Consider the following 18,453-nt stretch of genomic DNA (forward strand, 5'->3'; position numbering starts at 1 on the left):
TTTCAGACCGTCCCCAAGTTTGCGTTTCTGCTTTTGTTGACGCTTTTGTTGTCTTTGTTAAAAGCGATCATGTTACTCATTGTAATGGGCCCTAATGGTTATATTGTGTCAATTTTATGGTAATGTGTGGAAGCCAAGTGCTTTGATTTGCCACTCCTAAGATTTTGGGTGAAGGGAGCTGATGGTAATGAGTCTTTTTGTTGCCATGGTAACGCTTCTCTCCTTTTGCCCTGCAGCTAATAAGAATACTCTTGAGATGGTACAGTACGGGGTGGAGGGAAGCAGTACGTTCCTGGAGTGTCAGGCCCGCTCCCCGCATGTTGTCATCAAATGGCATCTACAGCGAGATAACAGCGACCGCAGGAAGGAGGTGAGATGCAAGAAAATGTGCTTTTCAAAGATGCCAATGCTAGTGAGCGCATGGCATTTGGATTTATCTCTTAGAACAGCCCTAAACTTTGAGATAAATAATTCCCTTTGAAGAAAAGAAGAATACAACTCCGGTTTAATGCAGACCAATTGATCACTTCACTCCTGTCTATTTTTCTCTTCAGTGAAGTCCCGGTTTATTTTTCTCTTAGGCACTGCAGGGACACTGTCACTCTTGAATAATGCAAACTACCCGAAAGGTCATAGTATATAGAGTGTGGACCCTTGGACTCCAAGCAGCTTCTTTTCTCTGAGGCTATTCAACCTTCAATATGTGCTCATTTGAATGCAATTTTCCCCATGGCTTATACAGTATACTGAAATGATGTCTCGGTTTACTCTCAACTTTATTTGGTGGGAAGTCTCGATTTGTTTTGTTGAACTACATCATGTTTTATTTTCTGCGTAGATGCGTTCTGACGGTCGGATCTTAAAAACAGAGCAAGGTTTGCTCCTGAGGTCTCTGCAGCCTTCCGACTCTGGAATGTATCAGTGCACTGCCACGGAGAAGAACTTCAAGCACACTCTCGTCAAGCTGCAGTTGGTGGTGCTGTCAGGCCGTGCCGTCAATAACGCCCTGGTAGAAGGCGGCGTAGGCTTGCTGCCATCTTCTCTCCACTCCAGCACCCAGTGGACTCCCAGCACAGTCCAATACAAGGACCTGCTGACCATTCTAAGCCAGCCCGAGATGAGCCTCATCAATCAATATTGCCAGGACTACTGGCAGTTTGGAGACCCCGTGCCGGGTGCCCTTAAGGTCAAAGACCTCAAAGAGTTCAAGGAGCACAAGAAGCCTCGCAATCGCCGGCATCATGGGGACGTGGCGGAGGAAGAAGAGGAGGAGGACGTAGAGACATGAGGAGGCCATTTATGTCCCAAACACCTTCCTCGACCACCTTCCCCACCCTCAAAACTGGGAGGGACTCATTGAGTGAAGCAACAAGATGAAAAATATATACACAAACCAGAAAAAGAGGCTTAGACACCCCCCCCAACATCCATCGTTTCAAAGCGTATGCTACTTCAGTATTTATTGTAGGTTGTATATAGTAGGCCTGTCATTCTGTGGATTTATTTGTACTTAAAAGAAAACAGGCTCTTGTGTATAGGTAACTTTGGGGCAAATCTTGTTGTTGTTCAATTTATTGTCGCTGTTACTGTCATTACAACGCTCGTCTGTCACATGACATTGGAGACACTTTGTGCTATGGAGTGTGTGAGCTGCAGGGAGCCCAGCTATGAAGCTCTTCATGTGACAGGGGAAAAAAAGGAATTGCTCATAAGAGGTGACGGGATCGCTGTTGTTTCTTGGCGCGGTATTGCAGAAACGCCTGGCGCACAACCCCGACATGGATGCATGTGGACTGACACTTAGGGGACCATGGACATGAAGAATAGGAACAGTTCCTCACTCTGTAATATTCACACTGTTTTAACCAGAAGATAAGAAAAAAAAATGTCTTCTTTTTATCAAATGTATTCTGCTGCGAGTTACCCTTACGTGAACGTTACAGTGGACAAAAATAGATGATGCAATGGTGGGGCTTTATCAAATGCAAATTTCCTATATATTGAGACTGCGGTGCAATAAAAAGTCAAGGTTTTGTATAAAGGGCATTCTTTTAGTTTTAAGGGCCAAATGCAACAAGCACACTTGTAGACATCTGTGAATAATGTAAAAAAAAAAAAAAAAAAAAAAGGTTTAGGTTGGCAATAGGTTCATAGAACTTTTGTTCTTCTGACATCTGTGTTAGGAAAGGAGATTTCCATTTACTGTATACACAACTGAGCATTGTAACAATGTTGTGACACTAACCAAATATTGGGAAGCTGGCTTTCTTTGTGTGCATGAAAATGTATTTGTACTGCGTTTCTAATAAGGTGTATGTGTGGTCTGTTTTGTTTTCCTGTTCCTACCTTAAGGGATCAATAATAGGCTTTGTGAATAATTGCTAGCACAACAAGGGTAAATCTGAATGTGCTGCAGCTCCAAACAAACTGAAATAATCATTTGTAACTGGACATTCAACATTTTTTGGTATGTTTTAAAATGACTTTACTGTATAGTACCATTTATTTGTACTCTCCATGTAAATGACTGAGTTAATATACAGTAAATGGTTGTGACAGTCCTGAAGTAATTAAAAACAAATGTTTACAAACTAAAGAAAGATTTATTTAATTTAGACAAATTAGGCCTTTAACACTCTTGTCACTTGTAGCTCAAGAAAAATACTCAAGCAAAAATGCAAAAAAAGTTTGTCTTTAGGTTCTGCATTATTTTTGCTATATCAGATTTAGAAAAACTAAGCTAAACAAAATGAGGGGACGTTACGTACTGACCTAAATGTGCAAATTACTTGTACCATCCCACTCCATTGTTGTTGCCAACTAATAAATTAAAGCTCTATATTTTATAAGAATGGAATGCTTTCCCCACTCATTGTGATGAACTTGATCCTGGATGTTTTCTATGTTCTGCCCTGAATAAAGTTGTATCTGTTCAAGTGTTAAGAATGCATATTTGTGTAAAATACTCCTCACATTTGCAGATAAATAACCCGCTTACTTGTCTCATCTTTACGCCGTTGCTGTTATTGAATAATAGGACCTGCTATGATAAGGGATCAAATCTTGTGTGATTAAATGTTTCCCCAGTCGAGCCCGCAAACCTTGCAAAAACAGAGTAAGACTTTATTTTGGAATTTTTTAAAAATAATGGGCGATTCTCTCCCAATTACATCCGCCGGTTCAGGTGAAGACGCTCGTCTCGGTCACGTGACATGTCACCTCAGTCGAGCCAGGTAAGCCTAGCAAAAATGAGCAAGAAACAGAGATGTTTGGAACGCTTCCTTGGAAAGGGAAAAAAGCCCCATGAGGAGACGGAAGAAGAAGAAGAGGCTACGACTTCTAAGAATCGGAAAGCTGCATTTAAAAGAACATTTCTGGAATCCTACTTAAAATATGGATTTATTGCCTGAAAGACAAACCTTAACCACTTCGGGTGTCATTGTCTCCGATTACGCCTAGATGGGACCGGCTCGTTTCTGAGAAACACACTCCCACTAATTCAACTAATGGTGAGTTTTATTTTTATGTCGTTTATACTTGTTTTTATGCCAGTCATATTATTTTATTTCATCGTATTTGTATCCATCCATCCATCCATTTTCTGAACCGCTTAGTCCCCACGGGGGTCGCGGGAGTGCTGGAGCCTATCCCAGCCGTCATCGGGCAGTAGGCGGGGGACACCCTGAACCGGTCGCCAGCCAATCACAGGGCACACAGAGACAAACAACCATTTGCACTCGCACTCACACCTAGGGACAATTTGGAGTCTTCAATCGGCCTACCAAGCATGTCTTTGGGATGTGGGAGGAAACCGGAGTGCCCGGAGAAAACCCACGCGTATTTGTATATTTATTATAAATGTATTATTTATTTAGCTAAATCACAGGTGTCAAATGTAAGGCCCGGGGGCCAGATACGGCCCGGCACATCATTTTATGTGGCCCGCGAAGACAAATTGTGCATCAAATTCGTGTCATTACTAGAATTGCAAATTGTCTTCACTTTTAATAATATATTTGAACAGTTTTTACTAATCTGATTTGAAAACAAGTTATTTGTCAGTTTGTTTTGTAGCTTTTACTGCATATAATATGAGGTGCTCGTACATTTATTTGGGTTGACAGTCATTATGGCCCTCCGAAAGAAGCTATGACTACAATGCGGCCCGTGAAAAAAAATGAGTTTGACACCCCATTTAGATTCTAAATGTATTATTTATTTATATAAAGGCCGGTCCGCGAAAATATTTCTGACACGTAACCGGTCCGTGGCGCAAAAAAGGTTGGGACCACTGCCTTAGACTCTAAGGCATTTTTCTAAGGCTTAGAGAATGGGAAACAGAGCTGACACTAGAGGGACCCATCTGCATATGCAAGAGTCGGAAAAAGATGATTCATTTATGGATAGCACGAGTGCGGATGTAGGCTTTTTTTTTTCTTCCTGAAATCATAATGCTTTTTCATGGCACTGAAAGAGACTTCTCAGCAAAAACGCAAAAATTGATCAGAGATACAATGAATTTAATTTTATTACCACCAACTCAATCAGGTAGAACATTACAGAGCCCACAAATGCAAATTAGGACCACTAGTCCTGGCAAACATCACAACCGCAAAATACTGTGGCAGACACGGAACACAACAGTGAGAAGTGTTATGGGGACACATAGTGTTCAAACAGTACTGACTCTTTCTGTCATCTAAAAAAAACAGGATGGACTACATTACATCATCTAATCATACAAACATCTCTGAAATTCAGAATTAACATCATATCAAAAACTCCATAAGAAATAATAATGGAATTATCTTCACCACAAACAGATGTTAAACTGCAGCAACAAATCAACCTTTAGATACGTTGTCTCATTTTTTATCGAAAATACATCTTTCTTCATCACTTCTATGCTATGGACAATATTTTTAGTGAAGACAAAATGTGCACAGTCTGTTTGTTTTCTAATGGACTCGTGTTTTAGGGTGTTAGCTCAGGACATCAACTGGCCCAACAACGCCTGTCCGCGCACGCACAAACACAAACGGTCTCCCATTGACTTGGTGGCCAAATGGCTGCTTGGCAGGGACCGCAGATTTCTAACAACAACAACATTAACGCGGACAATCCAAAGGACAGCGAGAATCACAGTTTCTGCAGCCTGTCAAGTATTGCTCAGTTTTCTTTCCAACTCCTTCTGTGGCTCATAATTAATGCTCAAGGGGACCCGTGCCAAGAATGGGGAGATATTGATATTACTGGACATCAGCAAGTAGATCTAAAGATGTCAGCTAAATTTAAAATGAGTGTTTATTAAAAAATGTATGCGAACTACATGAAAGACATATGATGTGAGTTAATGCACGTGTCAATGTGGTACAGGAGTATATATGATATATGGCCTCACAATGAGATGTTACCAAACAATAAATATAATCAATTTGGATGGCATCAATTCTATTGTGATGCCTTTAGCAAAGAAAAGCTACACATTGATTTTAAAACGCATCGAGCTGCCGTGAGATGAGGACGAAACAAAGTTAAGGACAATCTTACAACGGTTTAAACACGCTGGATGTCAGTGTAAAGTTGGAACCACCAAGTGGCTGTGTACAGTGAATATATAAAAGGTCTACACACCCCTGAAAAACAAGTTTTTTGTGACCAAAAGAAATAATTTAAGTCTATAAAACTTTTCTAACCATGAATGTAACCTATAAGGTGTACGACGCAATGGGGAAAAATCTATAAAAGAGAAAATAACTGAAATAAGGTGGTTGCACAAGTGTGCACACCCACTAATGCAACCACATTATTTGACTTATTTTTACTTCCCCTCTCCCAAAAATTTTTTATAGGTCATAATAATGGTGGGAAAAAGTGTTTATCTTGGTCTTGTATTTTCCACAACACAAAAATCTTGCATTTGTTTGAACAGGGGTGTGTCAACATTTTCTATGACTTTAAATGCAACATGAACAGCAAAAAGTGAGAAGGCATGCTCTTTTAGCTACTTCTACAAAGTTGTCTATGTACAAAATGTTTTGACCTACAACGATGAGGTTCTTTCCTGAGCACGGAGTAAGCAAAGGACCAAACAGTTTTGTTGTTCTGTGCTTATGTGAGAGATCACGCCAGGGTCAAACACTTGGCCGTGTCAGCTTTGTGAAAGGTACGGTAGATATGACAAGCGCAACCTTAACACAGTTTTCAAGTCGAAACCTTTCTCTGATTTTAAGAGCAAGTACTGGCAGAGAGACATTTCCCAAGTCAGCTTTTAAAAAAAAAAAAAAAAAGAGAATCAACTTGTTAAATTCTTCTTCTACTAAGCACAGAGACATAACAGAAAAAAAGTCTTTGTTAAGCCACAGCTTGACAACAAATCTGCTCATCCCCCTAAAACTCAAGGAAATATTTCAGAGACGCTGTTCTACACTCGGGGCTGCTGAAAGATGATGCAATTTGTTTAAATAGAATGCCAATGCAATGCAGAGCACTCAGGAAAGGTAGCTCACAGCCTCCAAAAGAGAATAATGCTGCAAGTGAAAAAGAAGCGTCACCATGCTAGCAGCTAATGTACAGTGTGCAGGGGTCGACGGGTCTGCAGAGGTCACAGCGGTACGAGCAAGTTGGGTGGGGGGGGTGACCTAGCCTTGTTCATCCTCCGCGTCATTGCCACCATGGAGCGGAGCCACGGTATCTCCATTGCAGCCAGACGTGGGCTCTGCTTCCTGCGGCGGTGGCTCCGCCCCATCCACAGACTCCGGAACCAGCACGTTTATCTCCGTGACGGTTTGGGGTGGTGCGGCAGCAGCAGGTGAAGGTGCGGACGGGTCTGCGTCAGCCTCGGGAGATGCCGGGTCTTCTGCGGCGCTGGCGGCCGGACTGGAGGCCTTGCTGTTACTTTGCTCGGTTGCTCTCAGTCTCTTCATGATTGTGGTGACCCGCACAGCTTTCTGTCAATATCAATACGCTCGTCATGTTTGAAAATTCAACCATCTGGAAGAAGGGGACTCACCTTCCATTTGGCTCGAGCAAAGTTCTTCTCAATTTGCGCGCATACGTTTTCCTTGATGTTTTTATCCGAGGCTGCGCCGCCGGAGATCCTGTTTTATAAAAATGGGGACAGAGAACACAGAAATCATCTGGTATTCAATTTCTCTGCTCGTGTTTACAAAAGAAAGTTCGCCAGCGGCTACCATTCATGGTTGATAGCCTCCTGGGCTGTCAGTCTCTGCTCTTGATCCACCTCCATCAGACGTGAAACCAGCGTCTTTGCTGTCACAAGGAAACGAATGGAAACTTCAAAAAAGGCTTGATTCTTTTGATGGATGTCACATTTTATGTTGGAATATTTCACTTTTACATCAAAAGAATGCCAATACGAAATCTAATAATATAAAAGTACCTGAATCTGAGATCTCATCCCAGTATGGAGAGTCAAACTCATAATCGCCTGCGAGGATCTTTCGGAACAGGTTCTTGTCATGATTTTCGTAATCATCTTCATCACTCTCATCATAGAAAGGAGGGTTGCCTGATAGTCTACACTTGCAAAAAGATAAGAAATTGCAAAAAAGCAAACAAACATGAGCCTAGTCTCGTATTCTCAAAAATGTTCAAATTGAGCATGCGTGACCTAACTTTGTAATCCAATACAGGTATGTATTTTGAAAAATATTTTGATTTAGCACGAGTCACTATAATGCAGAATGCAATAAATTATCAGTAGTAATTGACATCATAACTCACAGAATGTACATGATGACACCTGTTGCCCAACAGTCCACAGGTCGACCGTATCGCTGTCTGCCAACCACCTCTGGAGCTGCACAGGAACAAAAAAATTGGATAAATTATTGAGTACAATTTATACTGTTTCATTCGTGTTTTGATATGCTTCAAAATCTCACCCAAATATTCAGGTGTCCCACAGGGGTCTTTGATTAATCCATTCTCCAACTTGGCAAGATGGAAATCACTGATGACTATTTTAGAATGCTTCAGGCGGTTGTAGTAAACCAAATTCTCCAACTGTGCCCATTAGAAAAAGTAAATGTCACAATCATGTTGAATGTAGATTGAAAGAGTTGAATGTGAAAGCTCTGAAAGAGAGTCACATGACACCTTTAGATTTCTGTGGACAATTTGCAGGGAGTGGAGGTAAGCGACAGCTTCCAGGACCTGGCGCACCACATTGCTGGTATCGCGCTCTGAGTAATAGCCTTGGTCCAGGATCCAGTCAAACACTTCCCTTCCTGTTGCACTGAGAGAGAAAATGATGTCACATCTCTACAGAAGGTGTACATTCATAAATACCGTTCTGTAATTAAAAAAAGTTGAAAAGCTGGACGTTCCCCGAATGAAGTTGTTACTATACGATCAACGTGGCAGGCCGGAATAATGACAAAAATACAAACAGCCTTTTCCCCCTCCTTCAAACTCACAGTTCAAGAAAGATGTAGTATTCCTTTTTAGTCTCAAAGACATCCACCAATTGGAGAATATTGGGATGCTTCACCCTGAGGAGACCAACAGTCACGATGAGAAAGCTTTCATCCATTTGTTTACAAACAGTCAAATCTGACCCCAAAAAAATCAAACCTGTTACATAATCCATTTGGAAAAATAGTATGCAACAAGCCATATATATATATATAATTAAATTCATCTTATTATCTTTTGAGGCATCACAAATAAAGCCCGTTGAGAGAAACTTGATGAATTGAAATGAAGTGATGTTGATTAGCAAGTAAGCATGTGTTTCTATCCGCAGCATTAAAAGGGGAAGCTCATCAGGAGCCAAACTGTGATTCCCCTACTGATTAACTATATTACATTAAGACTTAAAACGGAAGCCTCTTCTGCTCATTAATTGCATTCCGCAGCAATTATTCGCTGCCGTTGACAATAATAAACTGCTTACGTCTTTCTTGCTGACGCTTAAACTGTAAATAAATGTAATTGAGAGTAACTTGAGTGCAGACGTTGGCACAGGAGCTGAGTGCTACATCAGCTCTATTGTGACGATATCTACATACGGACATTCAAGTTATTAATGCTACAAACTCAACAACATCAACGATGTAGATTTTCCTCGCTGGCATGACAGTTTGAAACGTCGTTTTTACCCTTGTCCTTAAATGAATCACATTGCACTGTTGTTTTAACTAGCTGCTGTATAATTTTTGTTTGTTGTTGTTGTAGCAGTACAAAGTTTGTCTTTGATTTCTGAGTAGAGTATTTTCATGATGGCTAAAAGGGTCTTTGAGTCTCTGAGTCCAAGGGAGTTTTAAATAATCAAATGTGAGCAGAGACGCTAACAAAAGCATTCTTAGTTTAAAACAAAGGAACTTACATCTTTAAAATGAGGATTTCATTTTTTGCAGTTTTGCGCACCTTCCTTCCATCCTTTTTCAGGAACTTTTTGCATGTGTACATTCTCATCGTGTTTTTGTCCTTGGCCCGGAATACCTCACAAAACTCCTCCCTGGAAACAAGAACAGCCTCCAAAGTTGAATGTCACATAATTTAAATGTTGTCTTTTTTTTTTTTTTTTTAGCAAACATGACTTGTTCAGCGTGTTTCAAGGAATTAACCAAACTATTGCAGATAAGATGTAAAACCTTGAAACAGATTATTTACAGTACATTGGGATTATATACTATGGGGGGGAACAAAATCCAAACACAAACATTCAACGCTCGGCGCTTCCACTTTATATTGAGACATTAAACTGAAGTTTGGAGATATTTGCAGTACTCACGATTTAACAATTTGACCCATGTCATACTTGTCGGTCACTTCTGAAGGACTGTGGTAATCCTTCTTTTCGCCAATTGTTAAACAGCCAAATGGCATAGCCACTCCGGACCTGTTGGGAGAAACAGACAGAGACTATAGATAGAGAACAATATTTTTCCAACCAAAAAGTCACCATATTTGTATTTGGGAGAGAGAGGCAAAGTGTCAGTATTGCTTTGGTGAAATTTACGATGACCTTTTGCGGTTCAAATGTTTTCTTAGTGCTGTTTTCGTACACGTAGAGGACAAGAACGGCTTTTCATCTTAGTCATGGCGGAAGGTTCGTATAAAATGTGGCTGGTAAATGCTGAGGCTCAGCATTGTTTAACTCCACTTCAGTAAATCAGCGACCGCTCGGAGTCGTCAGCACTTCCGTAAGTTGCTGAGCCAGAAAGACACCGCACAGGCGGGCGGGCGGGATGGATTTGAAAAATAAACATCAAATGCATGTTTGCCAAAACTTGCTGATGTTGAAGCAAGTTTTTTTTTTGGATAATCACTCACATTCGAGTAATGACAGACAATTTCCCGAGGATGTAGTTCCTAGCAGCAGCAGGAAATGCAATCTTGCCTAATCACTAAAATGTGTTGACTGATAGCATAGACATGCCGCGGTTAGCCACGCAGTCAGCTTTGACCCAGACACACAAACTAACTGCTGAGGTACAAATCCACCCCCGTTTATCCATTTGTATTTGATCGTAAAATGACATTATCTGACCTGCTCGTTGTTCTCTGGAAAAACGTAACCATATCGTAGACCTTCGTTGTTTCCGTGCACAGAAACTCTTTGCTCTTTCTGAGTCCAACTTTGCTGAGCCAAAGCATTTATCCCACGGACGGTAAAGTGAAAGTGACATGAAGAGATGCAGAGCCAGCAAAGGTCGCCCACTCGCATCAAGCAAGGAACACAAACAAAAACAGGAGTTCAGAGCGCAATTCTTTTTCTTAAATGACTTTGTGCTGACCCTTGTCCACATGCATGCCGTTATACGTCAGCTTGTTGAGTTTCTATGTTCTTAACTGGTCAGCAATTCGTGCTCAAACCTTTTCAATCCCTACTGACTGACTCGCTGGGTTCTGGCAATCCTTATTTTTTGGAGCACTCTGTGACTAAAGAACACATTTGAACAATGCTCTGAGTTTCCTCGTGCTCAAAATTGAACTGGACATTAAGAAGCAACATCCTGCATGATCATGGTACTGCCTCACTTTATTTTGTTTGACAAAGAAGAATGTTCATGTTAAAGTTTGTCCCTTCTCCCCACCAATTAGAGCCGCACTGACGAGAAGCAGCAGACGACAATATAGTGATGAAAAGTATATAACGAGGAGAAAAGATCGGGATTTCACATAGAAAGTCACTGAAGAGATGGAAAGTGAAATAAATAAGTAGGCTGCTTGGATCCAAATAAAGATAGTGCGGTTTAAGAGTAGCCATGCATACACAATTAAATGAATTATTAATATAACGGTCTCCTTGTCTGCTGTGTTTCACAAGCCCCTGCGGTTCATGTTTTACTTGGATTCAGAATCTTTATATCCCGGAGCGCTTGCTTTTACAGTGTACAGAGAGCACAGACATGGCAACTGTGGCAAGCGTAGTAATAATTATCAAGCTTCTCCTTTCAGCCGTCCTCAAATCCCTCATCAACTTAGCGCATATCTCTGATTCACAATTCTTGAGAATCTTTTCAATTTCTCATTTGTTTGTTATATGGAGCCTGTGGAATGCAATTTCATTTTAGGATCTTATTCATTTGTTGCCTGCTGTGCTGTCACACCTACAGTACGGATTTAAGTCCCATTGAGTAATAGCTTGTGAAAAGAAAGCCTCACCTCCCTCACTCAGCGGCTAATGGCCAAATTACTGCTTGTCGTCAAAAAGAGCAAGACGGCGTGATGGTAAAAACATGCAAGTTGCACTTTTATGCATCAACCAGCCCGCTGGCGCTTTTTTTATGTACCCGCCACCTACCTGAACGTTATCGTCTCGCTTTGGGGCAGGGAAGTCTCATTAGAAGCCGAAGCATTTAAATCATATTTATGTTATTGCAAAGCCGGTGAACAGCACCTCGGCGCTTGCTTGCAATAAAACCGACAAACTGAAACATGCTTGTTTCTGCTTAGAGAAACTTCACACCTGCAAAACTATTGATTTCCCACCAGCATGTCAGTTTTGCCGTGAAAATGGATGTAAAATCTGTACAGCTCCTCTCGGTCAATCGAGGGCCAAAACATATTTTATTTATTTTTGTCTAGATTACACAAATCCATCCTGAATAAGAAATTCTGCAGTTTTGTCTCATCAATTATTAACCCAATTCAAGAAGCTAACTCTGCGTATCTTGCTAGCATTGGTTTGCCAGAGGCAAGGTTTATATTTGCTCATTTACATTTTCAACGTGGTTTACTGTACAGAATTTCACTTCCTTGAACCCAGGGGTGTCAAACTCATTTTTTTCACGGGCCGCATTGTAGTCATAGCTTCTTTCGGACGGCAATTATGACTACCAACCCAAATAAATGTATGAGCATCTCATATTATATACAGTCAAAGCTACAAAACAAACTGACAAATAACTCGTTTTCAAATCAGACCAGTAAAAACTGGTCAAATATTTAAAAAAAAAGATATTAAAAGTGAAGACAATTTGCAATTCTAGTAATGACACACGAATTTGATGCACAATTTGTCTTCGCGGGCCACATAAAATGATGTGGCGGGCCGTATCTGGCCCCCGGGCCTTGAGTTTGACATCTGTGCTTTAACCCCAAAGTTTCACACATCCTTTTTTGTAGCGCTTGTTTTAAAATTAACAACACAATGTTGCTGTCCTGCACCAATAATACTTGAGTGGTTTCTTTACTTGACAAGATTCTTCTTGAGAGAAACCACTGCCAGCTCATGTTGAATTTATGGTTCTTGTCCAATAACCAGTTTGTGGGTCCGTTCCTGCGCAGCTAAACAATTCTCGGCCACCTTTCAAACCAACCGATTCACAAAAGCATATGACCTAAATGCTTACGTGTAATAGAAATGCCAGATATCAGGCCGGTTGCCATGGTAACACTTGTGAATTAGCATTCTTTCCACAGGAGACCACATATTCTTTAAGAAAAAACAACTTTGCCTGCTGCTGTCCACTCAACCAACGAGGGCGAGTGCATGTCCTACTGTGAGACCTAATAGAGTTTAGTAAGTGGTTCTGCATATGGCCTTGAAGAACCCTAAGATCCTCCATGTGCGATCGAGTAGTAACCACATTTACTAGTCCTGCAAAACATGAAGAAACTCTTAGGTTAAGGTTGATGTACAGTCAAATTCTATTTTCATTTCCAGTCTAACTTGTGTTCTGTGACAACATTGGCTGAAATGAAATGCAACTCTGCGGGCAGGCAGGAAGGATGGAGCCAATTTTAACGAACTGACTCATCTGACGCAAACAAGTGGCTGCAGCAAAAGTGGACACGTAACACTAAAAGCCCACGGGGTTGATCCTCTGATGCATGCTTGGCCTTTCTCATCTCAACTAATGGGGCTCGAAGAGCAGACTTGCCACACTACAAAAAAGAAATTCCATCTTTCACAAAGCTAGACTCGAGTTTCTTTTCCACCCACGTAAATGAGGAAACGTAATCGCGGAGGCCTTTCTCCAGTCAATAGTAGCAGTCTGTACCTAAATATACTTGCCTCGGTTTTCCTGCCTCATGTCGATGCACTTAATCTGTTTTGCTGTCTTGTGATGTGTGGCGGCGCTCACCGAGGAGAGCGCCCAACGTGCTGCGAGAACAAGCCGGGTGGAGCGGCGTCATGCCAGCTTCATACTGTGACAGGACATGGTGACGTGCTAGGAGTTGTTGTCGCTTATGGAGCAACCATAGCCACCAAGTTCTTACCTGATGCACTTTCTTCACCTGTTCCCCAGTAAAATGGAGTTTGAACTGGAAGTTTGGCATATTTATCGCATTAATTCAAAAGGTACGCCATTGAGTTCTGTTTTCATGGTTCTGAAAAACAGCTTGACTCTTTTCAGGTAGCTTCATGTAACATTGGAATCGGTTCCTCACCTCAGTTGCTAATCTGACCATTCTCTGTGACTGTTGTTGGTTGCCTTGGTTACAAAGTCTTCGACTCCCGTTTCTGCTTCGGGGGTGGGGGAATGTTTCATACGGCACATATGTAGGGCGCACGTATTTTTCCCCTGTTGTTGTCTGTCTTGAAAGTGCAATGAAAGATAAAACCACGAGGATCACTCCTCAGTTATAAATAAAACCTATTCCAAAAGTATCATAAAGGATAGTCGCTACCAGCTGTCACTCATCTAATGAACTGAGTTGGAGACTACTGGTACAATAATGGCGGAAATGTACACAATGACGAAAGTTTTCCTCTGATGGTAATAAATAATAAATATTTATGTATATATAGTAAATAAATATAAAAATAGTAATAGATAAATAGATAAATAGATACATAGATAAATAGATAAATAGATAAATAAATAAATAAATATTACTGACTTGCTACTGATGAAAAAAAAGACAACTGAAGTAGTGATCAAATCATATTTTCAGAATGTCACTTGTGCTTCATTAAGTTCTGATTCAAAGGTCGACAGAAAGCACACTGGAGCGTGATAGAAGTCCATCTATTGGAGTCATGCACGGCCGGTTGTCATGCAACTTTAACAAAAGTGAATTTCCCGTGTCATTCAACCGTCAAGAACATTACAACATGTGTTGGTGTTTATTTTGCTACCTTTGTTCCAGCAAGCGATTGAAAATGCACTGGCGGCTGTGTCGATCCTTCTGTGGGTGGAGGGATTACAATTCGTTCTAACCAGCGGGGGTAGGCAATATTAAATTAACTAATGATGTTTACCGTTGACATGCAGTTGTTTCACTTAAGACCAGTTGTGCTTTGCATTACGCATATTGAATTTAAACCATTACAGCAAAAATCCTGTGAACGAGCAAATCATCGTGAGCCGCAATGTGGACCATGCTAAATCAAAGTTTAGTGAAAAAAGCTCAGGCTGTAATGTCAGCAATGAAGAGCCCAGCATGTCCATCACTTGTGGGGCAAGATCAAGTGAAGTGTAAGCCCACATCTATTTTCATTAAGAGTCTGGGCATGAATCAATGCCAAGGTGAAATATTCATCCGTTTCCATTTCGAATTCCCCTTCAAACATTCTATTTGTGGATGGCATGGCGCTTTGATGCTGTGAGGAACGCTTCCACTATGGAGAAGACTTGGGGGGTAGACAATCCCCTTTTGCCGGACAGCTCGACACTTTAGTCATTGATACTTCGAGCAATTGAGATCCACTTGATGAATTAGTCTCAGTTTGCGAGTACTACTCAAGAAAAGAAGAGTCGTAAAAGTGTCATTCAAGTAAGTGATCCTTGATTGAGAGAATGATTCTTTCTTGCCAGTATCCTCGCATGATATGAGGAGCAACATTTAAAATTTCAAAGGAAGATAAAGCTGCTCAAGCACCTATAAAAAATGAATCCCAGCTTCCCTCAAATTTGAGGAATCTTTACCAAATTTCTTTGGTATCCTTGAAGGGCAAGATTGTAATTTTTGATTCAGAAATAAATGTTATCACACCAGGTGTCAACACTACATCTTAAATTCTGTATTATTTCCCTTTATTACCTCCAAGTGCAACATTTGCAGTGTTTGGATGCGAATAGTGTCAATAGTCTTCAGCAAGAATCTTGCACAAGTCTCCAAATAGCCGAGGACTCACTAAAATGCCATTATACTTTTAATCTGTACTGTACGCAAATATTTAAATGCAGTGTGGACAGTGAAAATGCACAAAGTATTTGAAACTAAGTCAGAGGGTGGAGGTACCTGTATGCACAATCCCGAAGGTATTGCTTGTATCTATTTTGGAAGAAGCAAAATCATTGCACTTTCCTCTTGAGCCCTGCTCTTTCACCAGTTTTTTTTAATTTTTTTTATTATTATTAAGCCCGACGCCTCATTTGCAAAGCAACCCTCCCATTTCCATGAGACGGCAGCGCACAGAATCAAGAGCACTTGAAGCAGCGCTCCCCGGGGATCTGGTTTCCTACAAATTGCTACAGACCATTTGCTAATCTTCTGCCCTTCCATCAGCAGCAGCTGTGACTGCCATGGCCCACCTTGGGCCCACAGCAAGTGTGGACCTCTTCTAGAGCCAAACAAGTCATTACGTATGGCTCATTGGTGACTGCATGGATGAATGACTTCAAACTCCAAGTGGAAATGTTCCCATTGTGCATCATGTGTATGTGGATTGCTAGAGAACCAAAACTATCAGCAAAGAGCAGGATGGCTTGGATTTTGGACTACAAGGCAATGCAGATGGTGGCCATGGTTACAGTGTTAGGGAGTACGAGTACAAATATGCAATGTCCCCAAGCTATTGCGGAGAACATGAACGAATCAGACAGATTAGTGTCAGTGTGGCACCGGCACGATAGTAAAAAGTCTCATCTGCCGCAAAGCGGCTTTACTACAATCTGCATCAACTCACATACAAAACGCAATGAATGACTTCCTAAAAAGTACATGTAGAAATAATTTTTTAAAATGTGGACTGAGATGCTAAAATAAACATATCATTGTCCTAAAAAAATGTACAGTCAAGTTCGGTTTTGGTGATTTTGTTAAATTGGGTGAATTCTATTTATGTAGTAGGCAGTGTCTGTATAGAAGTCAGTGATTTCTTAAGTGTCACATGAGACGCAATATGGAAATTAATAATATAGGAGCGTCTCCTCTCTATGTTAAACTTAACAAACTTATTCAAGCCATAAAGAGATGCAGGTTGCAGCACCTGAATTGCAGCATCTGGCCTGATGGATGGAACTGGTGCATGCCAGGTGCGCACTGAAAACTATGAAATACGCTACGTGTTTTAATCTCAACTCTTTCTTCTCAAATAAAAGACAAAGATGAATGGCATTCTTTGCAGAGCGCGGTTGCGTGCGTCCGCAACAAACTTGTGGTGTCAAATAAAAAAAAGAATAAATCCATTTAAAAAATATACAACACAAAACGAGATAGAAGTTAATTCTCGTTTTCACTGCGATTTTCTACATAGAAGATCATTTGAAGCAAACTTACCTTAACACCAAATTCCGTCTTGAAACGGTCTTGAGTTAAAAGACGACTTTTTCCCCGGCAGTGAATATCTATATGCTAAATGTGTGCCAGGTGCGTATTATGAAAGTTGTTCTGGAACCAAAATGTGCTGTAGTAATGTATAGTGCACCATCTGTTGTGCCGCTGTGCTTCAAGCAGGGTGGAGGAGAAGAGGAGAAGAAGAGGAGGAGGAGGAGGGAGGGGACACGCGCAGAGATGCGTGCATGCTCGCAGCGAGCACACGCAACTACGGCTACGTCACCTCACTTTCACTGTGAGTTAAGACTTCATTTAAAAAATTGGACCGTCACATAAAAATAATCCAGATTGATAATTTGCCAGATTATTTACAGTTAAACGGGTAGCAATGACACTGCATTGTTGTCTCTGGACGTTGGCCATATTTTGGCCATTTATGACTCCAGCCATTTGGTAACGAGCTTCTGACCAGTTCCACTCAGGTTTGTCGGGTTAATAAGAATCTTTGAAAGCTTCCCTTTCAGTTTTTTAGCTCTAGAACAGTGATTGTCAATCAATTTTGTGAATCATTTACCCATCCAAATTATGTCAAATGTAGCTGAGATTCCTATAATAGACATAAAGATGCAAATAAATAGCCTGTATAGGTCTATCCTCCTTCGGTGCAAAATTAAATAATATTCCGCCACAGAAGTGGTTCCGAGTTGCTTCTTGGTTATAATGGTGGTCCCTTGGACAAAAGAAGTTGAAAACCCCTGCTCTAGAAGGATGTTGAAGCCAATGGAATGAGAAATGAGCGAGTGTGTAGTTTGTGGCAGGGGGATAAATTAAACAAGATTCGTGCCACTTGATGAACTTCATAAACAGAATAACTTGCTTATGGCATCTGTTGAAATGAAATTGAAAAATGGTGCTGAAAGATTTAAAGTCTTGATGATTGAGTCCCCAAAGTCATTTCTCCCCTTTTTCAAGTGAGGTTATATCCACATTGGCGTGGTAATGAAGGAAAGTCGTATTTTCTTTTATTCGTCCACAAAGTAGACAGCTGTTATTTCTCTGTTCTGGAACAAAGGTGTCAGCCGGTAATGTGTCACCTCGAAGATGTTCTCATGGGAACTCAATGTTCTGACCACAAAGTCAACTTCCTTCCAGTCACACATGACTCCTAGGTGGGTTTTAGCCTCTTGGTTTAGGACCAAGAGTCTCATTTTAGTGACAGTGGTTACAGTAACAGATAGTAACAGGCAGTAACTAATTATCTGAGACATCCTGTCATCTCGCCACTGTTTCTCGAGCAAGCCGCGTACTTCTATTCAGAGCTTCCTGCTGTTTTCTCTACAAGTGCCTGATATCACAACAGCAGCCGCGGCCTTGTAGTATCACAGTGCTCATGCTGGGGTTGCTATAGCAACGGCTGATGGGAAGCTTTCCTTCTCTTTTTGTGTGCAGATTGAGGCAATGAAGAGGGAAATAGGACTTTATACTCGGTCACCAGCGAGATCGCAGCATCTGTAACTTGTCTAAACGCCA

The 18,453-nt window shown here is 41.0% G+C and overlaps 2 protein-coding genes across 3 annotated transcripts in view; one reads left to right on the forward strand and one right to left on the reverse strand.

The window, feature by feature from the left end:
* LOC119122988 (semaphorin-3F-like) overlaps positions 1-2,943 on the forward strand; it is a 28,106-nt gene extending 25,163 nt beyond the window's left edge. For both annotated transcript variants that reach the window (XM_037251725.1, XM_037251726.1), the window contains 2 exons: positions 237-370; positions 839-2,943. In XM_037251725.1, coding sequence (XP_037107620.1) covers positions 237-370; positions 839-1,288 — 584 coding nt within the window. In that variant the 3' untranslated portion in view covers positions 1,289-2,943. The remainder of the gene's footprint in view (positions 1-236; positions 371-838) is intronic.
* Positions 2,944-4,503: 1,560 nt separating this feature from the next.
* camkvb (CaM kinase-like vesicle-associated b) lies at positions 4,504-17,133 on the reverse strand. The gene is made up of 11 exons (XM_037252283.1): positions 16,927-17,133; positions 9,761-9,868; positions 9,353-9,484; positions 8,442-8,516; positions 8,122-8,260; positions 7,908-8,028; positions 7,747-7,822; positions 7,403-7,539; positions 7,194-7,272; positions 7,013-7,100; positions 4,504-6,950 (listed from the first exon to the last, which is right to left on the reverse strand). The coding sequence occupies exons 2-11, from the start codon at positions 9,853-9,855 to the stop codon at positions 6,642-6,644; spliced, it is 1,251 nt and encodes a 416-aa protein (XP_037108178.1). The 5' UTR covers positions 9,856-9,868; positions 16,927-17,133; the 3' UTR covers positions 4,504-6,641.
* Between the last annotated feature and the right edge of the window lie 1,320 nt (positions 17,134-18,453).

Source organism: Syngnathus acus, chromosome 5 (genome assembly GCF_901709675.1).
Source record: "Syngnathus acus chromosome 5, fSynAcu1.2, whole genome shotgun sequence".
NCBI classification, from domain to species: domain Eukaryota; kingdom Metazoa; phylum Chordata; class Actinopteri; order Syngnathiformes; family Syngnathidae; genus Syngnathus; species Syngnathus acus.